At 43.7% G+C, this 11,059-nt stretch overlaps 1 protein-coding gene across 3 annotated transcripts; it reads left to right on the forward strand.

The window, feature by feature from the left end:
• Window positions 1-2,554: 2,554 nt before the first annotated feature.
• Window positions 2,555-9,623, forward strand: myoz2a (myozenin 2a). Of its 3 annotated transcripts, XR_004611919.1 has the most exons (7): window positions 2,555-2,778; window positions 3,469-3,558; window positions 4,321-4,487; window positions 6,362-6,503; window positions 8,341-8,527; window positions 9,091-9,390; window positions 9,421-9,623. XR_004611919.1 is itself a non-coding variant. In XM_034568691.1 (6 exons), exons 2-6 carry the CDS (start codon window positions 3,477-3,479, stop codon window positions 9,317-9,319), a joined length of 807 nt encoding a protein of 268 aa, XP_034424582.1. In that variant the 5' UTR covers window positions 2,555-2,778; window positions 3,469-3,476; the 3' UTR covers window positions 9,320-9,623. The 3 variants fall into 3 exon arrangements, 2 of the variants coding, with proteins under 2 accessions (XP_034424582.1, XP_034424583.1); XM_034568691.1 differs by having other exon boundaries at window positions 9,091-9,623; XM_034568692.1 differs by having other exon boundaries at window positions 2,555-2,749; window positions 9,091-9,623.
• Window positions 9,624-11,059: the final 1,436 nt, after the last annotated feature.

Raw genomic sequence — 11,059 nt, forward strand, 5'->3', positions numbered from 1 at the left:
CTCATCCCGGTTTCATTTTCTGCTGTGGATGTATGTATTCAGCATGCTGGTTCTTGCAGTGAACGTGCACATTTGACTTTTTTCGTGTTTTTGCTGGTTTTGTTTTTTTTTGATTTTTCAATCCACGAAACTCGAGGGGTGGTGTTTTCAGACCGGGAAAATCCTTCCAAGGTCAGGATGGCGTTTAGAGGTGAGGCTTAACTCGCTGTGGGCGAGACGTGTGGTTACGTAAGTGTGAATAAGTGAGATTAATTTACCTGGTTCATTTTAATTATCGCATTAGCATATAGCCACCAACTACTCAGAGAGAGGGAAGATGAGAAGAAGAGTTTTCCAACACTTTTTTTCTGGTTTGCCGCCTGGAAAACTAGCACGTAGAAGGACAGTAGTATTTTAGTTTGGATTTAAAGTAGAACCAACGACTGGTTATTAATCGAATTCTGAATTCTTATTTTGCAGAAGAGAGTTTTATGATTTATTATGGTTTAGTGGCAGCGGGAGGATTGCTTACAGTGTTTAATGAGTTTGAGGCTTGAGTTTGGTTTGGGCTTTCGCTAGCGACTTGCAATCATCTCTTCCAATTCAGACAAGGTTGTCCCCCCCCCCCCCCACAGTGTGTACATAATCTCATAAATACAAATACGACTCCTCACACAACATTGTGTGTGTTGAGCCTCCTGTCGTGTTTTTGTGCATCTGTGATCATTTCACTGTATCGCTTGCATACGAGCATGACTTGTGGTTCTGATGCGATTTCCAATAATCAATACCTATCTGTTCCGACCTAACTCCGATATGGTTTCACATTTTTCAAGAATAAATACACGGAAATGACACTTCTTCACCAACTCCACTGTGTCTCTGTGCTCTTTGCTCTTTTATTCCCAGCGTGAAATACTTTGCTCCGGGCCATTCGTTGCTCGCTGTGCCGTCCCAGGAAGCTTTTCTGTGCGACGTGTTGTCTTCAACAGTCCCTGGCTGCATATCCAGCAGAGGGGGGGGTTAGGTTGAAAGGGGTTGGGTTGGGGGGGGGGGGGGGATTGTTCCCATGGTGACCACATGTTACATAACAACAGTGGGTGCTTACTGTAGCCGCACCATTAGAGAATGAGAGATAAGGGCACAGGGAGGGAGACGATAAACAGAAATTATTTCCCCCCACCGGCAATTTAGATTTGGAAGAGACTCTTCAGAGTATTCAAATGGTGAAGCGTGAATCGCAATAGGGACGATATTTCATTTTGTGTATGAGGCGTCTGGTATAGTTTCCTGTATGGAAGGAAACACACTGCACCCCTGAACATCCAGCATTATGCTTGAGCAGATTCTCCCCTGTCTCCCTTTATTTGTCTCTTCCGCCAAATAAATAAATATATAGGAGCTAAATTAAATTCAGCAAAGTCAATTAAAACATTGTGACTGGATTATAAGGTGAGTGCATCCCATTAAGCCCCTGTCTCTCCTATATCACATGACGGCCTTTAAAGCAAATAGTATCTGATTGGTCTGCGGGCCCTGAGGGGGCGATGTTCCCGTGCTGCCTGTCACTGAATGTATTTATTGTTGGCTGTGCACTGCAAGTCCACAGCAGCTGATAAATACAGAGGCAGCTGAATCAACTTTATTTTGGATGCTAAAGCTTTGTCAGTGTTTTCCAAGTTTTTTTTTTTTATCCCCGTGGTGCTTTCAGAGTTCATGTATATTTGCAAACAGATCATTGGCCTTTGTACTGTACGTCACTATCTGTCTTTTGCCACAGATAAAGCTCAGGCAGTCATGGGGGATATAGAATAGCTGAAGCAGTAGTCATATCAATAAGTGTTGTTTTCGTTTAGTCAGAAAACTCAAGGACCCCTTAATTAACACCTCCCATCATCGTACAAACGGGTTTATTTGAATAGATTTTAATTGCATATTATTTAACTGCCAATGATAGAAACATATCACAGATGATGTAATATTGTTTTTTCATACTACATAATACATGTTTACGTTGGTTTAGGTAAGAGTACATTTCTGCTACCATCATATATGCAATTTACTCATCCATTTGAGTTGCATCAGGTAGATTTTCATCAGTAATGGAGGTGAAGACAATAACTCCCATGATCCCACGCTGCTTTGCAACATCATAAAATTATGTCTTCTGATGTTGTTTTGATTAAGAGACTCCTAGTGGCCAAAGTTACATTTTACAACATGTTATATCTTTAACTTACTTTTTGATAAAACTGTTTACTCATAGTATGTGATTTCTGTGTTTCTGCCCCCTTAATAACTAGTTGTGAGACACTTTTGATCATAATAATGTTCAGGTGTTATAGCTTTCTCAGTGTGGATATTTATTTTGAATCAAATCGTTAATTCTCATTGATCAAATGAGTTATTTTACAATCCTTCCTCATACACTAGTAACTGTAGAAGTAACTCATTCCTGGTTGGTAATCACTGATAGCCTACAAGCCATCCTGACAGGGCTCTAAATTTAGTCCCCCCCCTCCGCTTGTGAACTAAATACCAATGACGACACACAAACTCACACCAACCCACCCACTCATTCAGCTGCTCAGGCAGAAGGGTCCGGCCGCAGCCCCCTCTGCCCACCCTCCCCACGACGAGCCCCAGTGCCGGGGAGCCACGAGCACCCAAACCACACCAGTCTGACCCTCTTGCCTCTCCCCCTTTCTGAATTCTGACCCTGAGGCACACATTGAGACCGCCACCACTCCCCGAGGGTCCCTCAGGACAGGTAAGACATCGCTTTGGGCTTCTCCGCAGGTACGTGTCCAGGATTCTTACGTTCGTCCCCCTTCCCAGTTTTCTCTGAGTCTCAGCTTGATGTGTTTTCCATAATGGCTTTTATCTTAATGTTTTTATGTGGAGAACCTAACCTGGTTTTAACAGTGCAATGCATAAAGCTGCTTAAAGTCTACTTACCTGTTTGACATGTTTGGTGACTAGTGGCTTCCTTTGTTCCATCCCCGTCCCCCAAAAAGACTTTGTGAAAACTATTTTTGGAATGGAATATAACACTTGAGTTGTGTCCACTTGATACCTTGGTGTAAACCCTCCGCTGTTCTATTTCATCCGGCCCGTCGTCACGTGTGTGCTGTGACAGCGGCATGTTTCTATCTGTGTCCTTTCAGCCCACTTGGGTAATTTCAAACATATTGATTCCCGGACCCCCTGACACAGCTGGTTGCCATGTCTGAAGAGCATGTGCTTGGCGTTTAACAGGCCAAGGTTATTTAAAGGGATGTGCTAACTTTGCCCTTTTCGCCGCCCCGATGGGTTCTGTCTGCTTGGGTGGGTTTTTTGTGCGTGGCGTGGATGCCTGATGTTTGGCCGATCGATGGCCAACATGCGGCCGCGTTTGTCTTGCCTTTGTGTCTTGTTGTGCGTTTGAACAGGTTGTACTGATGTGCACTGTCTCCTGAGACTTTCTGCCTCATCCCCAACCCCCTCCAGGGGCAGCCATGTCGCAGTTCTCCACCATGACGACCAGTGAGCGGAAAATGCAGGCGGCAGCGATCTGCAGGGAGGTTCTAGCGCAGGAAGGTAGATGAATCATTTCCTCTTCACCTGCCTTTTTTCTCATCCGCTAGGTTTCCATCTCACCTCCTCACATCCTGCTCCTTACAACCCTCTGTCTTATTTCACATATCAAGATGGATTTAAACTTTATATCTTACAGTATGTAATCCACACACATATTAACTTCACTGTAAACACACACCCTGCCCTCCACACACATATTGGGGTGTCTAATATGACTGCCACACTCACTGTGGAAGGTGTGAGTTCAACATTTGCCAGTCCAGCAGTTGCCTGACTATAAATAACCAAATGAATACTTTTATGGGCCAAAGAAACTAATCCCTTTGTCGTTGTCCTTTTGAACAAGCTATTTCTGGGCAAGGACAACTGCGTGGTTCAGTGGGATAGGGAGCGTCTGAAGGCTACTGACAGCTGAAAGATATCCTGGCAAATTACACCTCTCACACTCGGATATAGGCCTGTGACATATCCGTGATCAGCATGCAGTAGCGGCGCTAACCACAAAACAAGATCTGGACATGAGTGGATTATGTGGGGAGATGATGCCTCATTCATTATACTGCCGTGCAGTAGGCCCCTTCTGCTGCAGCAGCACTTTTCCTACCGTGTTCAACGACCATAATTTATTTTTTTGTGTTGAATGAAGTTTGATCGATGGGAGTATACGAAAAAGAAATATGTTAGAAGTCTGATCAAGCGTGGACCGGCAAACAGCGAATACACACACGCTCTTCAGTCTTCTGTTTGTTTCTTTGTGTCTAGACATCGAGATGGATCTTGGGAAGAAAGTGAGCGTGCCTAAGGACATCATGCTGGAGGAGCTGTCGCTCGCCTCCAACCGGGGCTCCCGTCTCTTCAAAATGCGCCAGCGACGCTCGGAGAAATACACTTTCGAGAGCATCCAGAACCACAACAACAACCAGATCAGTGTAAGCAGAAACAATGAAGTGCGTGATGGGGCAAACACAAAAGCACACAAGCATTCGGAATTCATTCTCGAGTCATGAAATCGAATCACTCCTGTCTAAATTGTTTGTTACAGGAGTAGATAGAGACTGAATCGCTCACTAAAACTTAGATGAGATGATCAATAGCACTCAAATGTCTGAGAGTCAGGAAGGTACGGTTAAAATATAAAATATCATACAGGCTGGAAGCAGGGGAAGCGGTTACAAGTTCATTTTTTTTTAATATATACAAATTTATAGTGCCCGAGATAAGGACATAACAAGCAAATGAAATTCACTTTGATGAAGAGGTTATTGTAAGAATTCCATACGGTGGTAATGTGCTGTCACTCATTGTCACCACGTCTTTGCTCTCAATCACATGAACAATATTTGCACAATACCTTACATCCTGACTAAGTATATGTGGGAAAGATTAAGCACTTGAGGTGTTTCCACCACTCGTGCTACATGCGTGGAGTGGCACAGAATAGTAGCAGTGAAAGTCTTCCAGCTGCCCTTTGTGTGTGCATGGGCAGTGTGCCAACTCAGCATTTCCTTTTCCCAGCGGCTTAGCCTGATCTGTCAGTAAAACTGAATCACGCTAAAATATCTAAGTGTCTCTGTGTTATATTCTTAATTCATTCGCAACACTGGTTAAATCCTCTTTCATTTAGTTTTGCGGTGGCCTTGTGTACTTTTCGTTGCCGTCTTGAAGCCCATAGATAAAATTATTATTATGCTCCAGGGAAGTTTTGTTTTTTTCCCCTCCTCATCTTTGAAGTGAGTCGGACTCGCATATCTCTGGTTTGTTTATTGCTCAGGGCAACGGAGGGATTTTGTTTCAAGTTGTCAACATTTCCTGAGGAAGTCCTGCAGTAAATCATCATAAATATCTTTCAGAGGGATGAAAGCTGGATGCTCGGGCTGCGGTACATTTCGTCCCAGCCCAGAAGACAATGTCTCCTGTGCTGAGAGAGAGAGAGAGAGAAAATGGACAGGCAGACAGTCTCTCTGCTGCTGGAGAAATAAAAACATTCACTGCATGAAGCAAAGCAGGGTTGAAAAGTGAAACATTTGGTTTCAATAAGAATCCGCCACGCTCCAGATTTACTGTGCATGCATCACTTTTGTATTTATTGTGTGTCCATAAAACAGGGGGAAAAAAATGGAAACTGTTGTTAATTAATTTTGCGGTCTGTCAAATAACAGTCCAAGGGTTCACATACTGTCTGTCCTGCAGCTTTCAATCATATTACACAATCTTCCTCGGAAAAATAGATTCTTGTTTAGTGCAACTGCAGATGTACGCTCAACTTTTCAAAGAACTTGAAGGACCCCTCACTATAAATGTCACATATTTACAACTTCTTTCCTCAGCCCCAAAATGGCCAAAAGATGAGACTATATATAAAGATGGACGACATGTCTCCACTATCTAGAAAGGAAGTTAATCATCCTGGATACGAATGCTGCCCTGTTGCCCATTTGGAGACAGAATCTTTGCAGTAGAGTTTGGGACGTGGAGCAGTGGAAACGAGGTTCCACCGATACGCGCACTCAACCAATCGGGAGTCTCTAATACTAATACGATAATACGATTTAGGACCTTAACTGCTGCTGACCACCAGGTGGCGATTGAGACAATTTGGCTTCACTTTTGAGGAGCAGTCATGTCATCCATCTTTAAATACAGTCTATGGGCAAACACATTTTCATGTTAATGCGGATTATGAGTTGCTCAGAAAAATGGAAACTTTAATATCTGTGCTCAATATCGTGAACTCTTAATCTCAATACACTTTGAGTTCAACTTTACCTCTGCGCTCGATTCACCTCTTCGATCTTTCTTCTAGAACGGAGTGGTTTCTCAGACGGAGAATCCCGCGGACTGCCACAGTGGCGAAAACAGCTCCGGGGACAACCAGCCACCCAAAGAGGAGCCGTGTGACACACCAGATGGAAGAGCGGAGCCGAATCCAGACAGCATTGCCCCGGGTGGGTAACGCTGGTGATGCACTGTACTGGAACACCAACACATTTCAAGGACTCAAGACTGTTGCGGCACTGATAAAGTAAAGCTGAGTTGACAAACCAAGTGACCTTCTTTGGTCCCTGTTTGGTCCACAATGCACTAGAATGTCCTGACCAGTGTCTTTTAGTACATTTGGTATGATTTTGTCTCACTTTTGTATTTTGTTAAACATGGACTAAATGTACAGTGCAGCTCAGGAGAAGTGGTATTCATGTTGTATCAACGTGCTCTCCTCTCATGCTTAGATAAGAATTCCACTGTTTCTCATTGTTTGCACTTACGCAGGCTCTGATCATGAAGGAAAACATTTTCTTCTCGTCTGGAATCTGCTGGACGAGAGCGGAATATGATTTCTCGTTTTTATTCTCCGTCTCCCCGCCTGTCTTATCCCCTCCCATTCTATCATTATCGCAACTCCTCCCCCCCCCCCCCCCCTACCTCTCCCAAACTCGTCACAATCGGCCACGGCTATCTTTTTAAAAGGAGAAATTGTTGAGTTTACCAACGGGAAGTGTTTCCTTTGTGCCTCCCGTGCCACTGATACCATCAGCTTTGCACACACATCCTCCCTCGCGTCTCAGTTGTGCACAGTTGACACAAATCCGGCGCTGATTGAGGGATGAGCATACGCAAACAGACGCCACCCATAACTGTCTGAATGAAGTCACTCCAGCTGTAGCAGAAATCAGGCCAAAGTGCATTAGGTATCGAATTGTAAGAATCCTTAAAATAGCACACTCATCACCCAGGGGTGCGTCTTCTATGTCCGTGTACTGACGGCAAAATATGTGACCAGGCTATTGATATACAGAGAAAACTTACAACAACTTATATTACTTATAATAACTTGTAATTGGCAGGGGATATATGGGAAAAACATTGTATAGTCTTGCAAAGAAAGCATAGTATAAATGGCCAAAATATACTGTTTTATGCACTTGAGTTGCTTTATTCAAATTTTTTAAACAAAGCATACAGAAAAGTTAAATGTGTCTTTATAGGATTATGTTTCAGCATTTAAATGTTTTTAAAAAAAACTAGAAAATCATGTACAAAATGTACAAAATCCCAGCCTGCTGTCTTTTTGGGATCATGTTTTTATCTGCACACATACGCCTTAGATCACGGTGTGGGACATTCCTCCACCCACAAAAATATCCAATCCAGCCAAATGTCCGACTGCAAGAACAATGTTCCCGGGCTTCAGAAAAATCTTTTATACAATGTTTTGTAATAGATTCCCCCCAAAAATGTGTAAACTTCCCCCGCAGGTCTGTTTGGTCTCTTCTGCTTCCTCCTCAGGGCAAAACATGAACTCAGGAAGGGGGATTGTTCATTGTGAGAGGTTAGGCCGTGACACCTCGCGTTATGTAAGGCCTCAGCTTGCGAGCCCCCCCTGAGTGAAGCGCTGGGTTTGAAGGATAGTGCTTCGGATCGGCCTTTCCCATCAACACACACAGACTATGCAGGGAGACATTCACGCAGGCGCGCACACACACACAGGGACGCTGGCTGCGCCGTTATTTGTTTTGCTGTGAGCGAGGAATAAAGGGCTGAAGAAAAAAACTGTGGAGGGTTTTTACAATGTTAAGCACTAAGACTGAAAGATTTACATTTTAATAACACAGAGAGAGAGAGAGTTTGAGTTTAAAGACCTCAACGTAGTTAATTTTGCACAAATAAAAAGAATAAATGATGGGAAAAAGTGTATTTAAAAAAGAAAAACTACTGTCTACTCTTTATTTGACACAGAAAAGCCCCCTGCTCAATCTCTGTCTGCTTTGTGTAACCCCACCACAGGGTACGGAGGTCCTTTAAAAGACATCCCTCCAGAGAAGTTCAACTGTACGGCTGTGCCAAAGTCCTACTTCTCACCCTGGGACCAGGCCATCAACAGTGATCCAGCCTTAGCCAGCAGCGCTCTCACCAGCTGCATGCCCGAGCCCGAGGCCCAGCCAGACCTACCGGGGTACAAGAGTTTCAACAGGTAATGAGCACACAGATGAACAGCAGGTCATCAATGAAATATAACAAGTCATGATAAACTGGATCATAATGGGAGGATTGTGTCATAGAACACCACCGGCTGTAAAGAGCCAAATTTCATGAAGCCAACACAGATGAATATTTGTAATTTAAAGCAAGACTATAAGTTTTGGTAAACAGTGGCCACTGTGAACACATTTGGAAAGTATAGCTAGATCTTCAGGTTGCTTGCATTAGGCATTGTAAGCTAAATTAGAGGCTGACAGCAGCAAAAAGTGTTTTATAACTTCAACTTTTCCTTTGCAGCAGAAGGTAGTTTTTGTATTTAATATTTATAGTTTACCTAGTTTTAATTTATCATGCATGCAAGTGCTCACTGTGCAAACAAAGTATCATCCTTCATATAATGCACATATGCATCTCACTCTGAGCTGCTGTCCCCTGGACTGTGTCTCGTGGTCTGATTCTCTGCTTGACTTTAATTAGTTGTGTCACTTAAAATCTCTCTGCAGTCCCTAGCACACACCACAGCTACCGTTAACACTATCGCTCTGTCACATCCAGGGTGGCGACCCCGTTTCGCGGCTTCGGCAAGACACCAAGCAGACCTGCTCCCAACAAGCCAGAACAGGCCGAGGCCCTACCCGACTTCCCTGAGCTCCGGGGGGGCGCACCGATCAACCGATCCTCCTTCAACAGATCCGCTCTGGGGTGGGTGTCGACGGGCGGGACGGTCCCCCTCCTCACCATTTCCCTTGAGCCCACGCTCATCCCTGAGTCAGACGACCTTTGAACCCGTAATGAAGTCACACAGAGATGCTGTCAACTTCCTTGCATCCAAGGTTAGGGAGGGCAGGGGGGGGGAAACGTTTTCGGTCAGAACAGAGTCAGGGTGAGAGAAAGTGTCCGGGTTGAGGTTATCGTGTGTGCAGCATCCTTTCATTTCACTGGGACGCATAAATCATGAGTTAATGTGCAGCACGTAGAGACACTACTGTAATAAATGGAATTTGTTGTATATTAATGTGCATAAGAGTATTTTATCTTGCAGACACAAGTTTTGCACAATAAAAAGGTGTGTGATGCAACAAGTCCTTCATTATTCTTCTCAGCATTTCATTTTTCATGCTCGAGCTTCATTTGCCTACCAACAAAATTACGGACGTATATTCCACAGACAAGCCCCCCCCCCCCCCCCCCCCCCCCACAAGGTAATCATTTCACATTGAGAGGGTCTGAGCTACAACGGAGCCTCATTGGAGTGAATGATGGCGCTCGCCCGCGTGCCATAGTCGTATGCAAACCCATCACTTACCGCATCGTGCGAGAGGCCAAAGATACACGCGAGCCACTGTAACACGCCTCAAGGTTACACTGCCTGACAAATCAAATCTGCCTCACTGACACGGGCGGCTTGAGTGATGTGTCTCTCACCTTTCGGCAATGCCCAGTCGCAGGAGTGGGATTGATGGGAGAGCGGCTGGATGAGCTGGCCCACTCCTTATCTGCCTCTGTATTTATTGTACCACAGCACCAGCAACCGGCTCAAGCAAACGCACGGGACTAATTAAAGTAAGAGATACTCTGAGTCTTTCATATTCTCTCATTTGTAATTTATAATAGTGTAATAATCTATCTTTTATTTCCTAATTAAACACAAACAGGCATTTTTTGCATGTTGTGGTTTGTGCCATCATCTTAACATGCTTTTTGCTGTCAGTGCCAATTGCAGTTAAGGGGTCAGATGATGTCTTCTACATGTTTTCCTGAGTGAGGAATATAAAAGTGAGTTCATACCACTAATGTGTCTCTACTGTCTCTTTAAAACTTGTAAATGTAATGTTTATCTTAGGTCAAATATTTCACTTTGACATCCACAGTGTTAGTTTGTGCATGTATTCATCAGAATATAATATGAATATAATAATATTATATAATAAAGGAAGATACATGCATCAAATAAAATGAAGGACCAGATAGGAGGAGTCAGATCTCACTGTAGGTGAAGCTGTGAATCATTCTGAAAGTGTCATATGTTAGATAACGTTAATAATATAATATAATATATTAATATTAATAAACAGAGTTGGTTTGAAGACGTGATGCCGACGTGGATGAAAGAAATTGATTTTAAAAGATGGATCTGGAATTTGTTCCAGAATGCTTGGTGAAGTGATTCACTGTCACCACATTGTGTTGTGCTGTCAGATATTGATGGTAATAAAATACAAAAAAGTTGCCATGTGCAAAATTTCCACCCGAGTAAATACAGTGGAAAGTGACAATATTACTTCTAATATCGGCAGCGTGGCTCTTTTGATAAAATCTTGATTGTCTAGAAGTGTGTGTATCTTTGTTTAAAGGATGTGGGGATGTGTTTAACTTCGTGTAAGTCCTCTCTGTCTCCAAGAATGAATAAGGGAAATGCCTCTCAGATTTCCTACAGCCATGTGAGCGAGTCCAGCATCAGCATTCCTCGCCTCTGTCGGAGAGACCCTTTGGAATGCGCAGCCCCCGGTGCCACTCCCTTTCT

Source organism: Hippoglossus hippoglossus, chromosome 18 (assembly GCF_009819705.1).
Source record: "Hippoglossus hippoglossus isolate fHipHip1 chromosome 18, fHipHip1.pri, whole genome shotgun sequence".
In the NCBI taxonomy this organism is placed as follows: domain Eukaryota; kingdom Metazoa; phylum Chordata; class Actinopteri; order Pleuronectiformes; family Pleuronectidae; genus Hippoglossus; species Hippoglossus hippoglossus.